Source organism: Nestor notabilis, unplaced genomic scaffold, assembly GCF_000696875.1.
Source record: "Nestor notabilis isolate BGI_N333 unplaced genomic scaffold, ASM69687v1 scaffold7453, whole genome shotgun sequence".
In the NCBI taxonomy this organism is placed as follows: domain Eukaryota; kingdom Metazoa; phylum Chordata; class Aves; order Psittaciformes; family Psittacidae; genus Nestor; species Nestor notabilis.
This window is the reverse complement of record NW_009921572.1, coordinates 65,536-66,426: the sequence shown is the minus strand read 5'-3', so window position 1 is coordinate 66,426 and position 891 is coordinate 65,536. Positions and strand designations below refer to the sequence as shown.

The 891-nt window shown below is 58.5% G+C and overlaps 1 protein-coding gene across 1 annotated transcript in view; it reads right to left on the bottom strand.

The window, feature by feature from the left end:
• Positions 1–488: 488 nt before the first annotated feature.
• LOC104403161 (regulator of G-protein signaling 3-like) overlaps positions 489–891 on the bottom strand; it is a 52,816-nt gene continuing 52,413 nt past the window's right edge. Inside the window, exon 12 of the mRNA XM_010011219.1 lies at positions 489–566. Within this exon, the coding sequence (XP_010009521.1) occupies positions 489–566 (78 nt within the window). The remainder of the gene's footprint in view (positions 567–891) is intronic.

Sequence of the window (891 nt, the reverse complement as noted above, 5' to 3'; positions counted from 1 at the left end):
TCCGGCTCTCCTGCCACACTGCCCGTGCGCTGTGATGCTGGAGCCTGTCCTGCGGTGGGAAACCTCCCAATTCCTCCTCCCAGCTTTGGGGCAGCGGGAGGGAGGCCCCCAGCTCATGTTTCAGCACTTGCATGGCCTCTCCCTGAACCCGGCACCACTGAGGCAGAGCTCTGCTGGCTCTGGGAAGCTGTTTTCCCCATGGCACCAGTGAGAGTGGGCTCCTGTCTGCCAAAGCAAGGCTAAGATGGGCTGCTCCCAGCCAGGTGTGTGATGCCCCATCGCATCTCCCACCTCCCCCCTGAAAATCATGACTCCCTGTCTGAAGTGAGTACTCAATTCACATGTGTCTTTGCTGCTTTCTTCCCAGAAAAGCTTGGGAGAACAAGACAGGGGGACCCTAAGGGCTGCCTGGACCAGAAGAGCTCAGCTGCAGTGTTTGAGTGCCACAAACAGCTCTGGTACACTCTGATGCCACCACGATGTGACACTTACAGGTTCCTGCTCCATTTCTTGCGGGAGGTCTCATCCCCTTCGTCACAGCTGCATTCAGGGTCAGCTCTGCTCAGCTTGAGGGGGAAGAGAAAAACAGTGTCTGCATCATTGTGCCAGTGCATGGCCCCAGTGGCACTCCGAGGTCACCCACCAGGCACTGCCAGCATCCCCTGTGGTCCCCACACCTGCACAGCCCAGACCCACAGGGCTCCTTCCCCACAACCACAGCTGCCTGCAGCAATGCAATTGGACAAGCATTCTGGCATGGGGACCTGCCTCCCCCCACCCACCCTATGCCACCTTCAGTCCATGGTGTTCCTAGAGAATCTGAGCAGACACCATGGCTGGTGGCCCAGAAACCCCTCCAGGTTCAAGATGCTGACAGTGGGGACAACACCT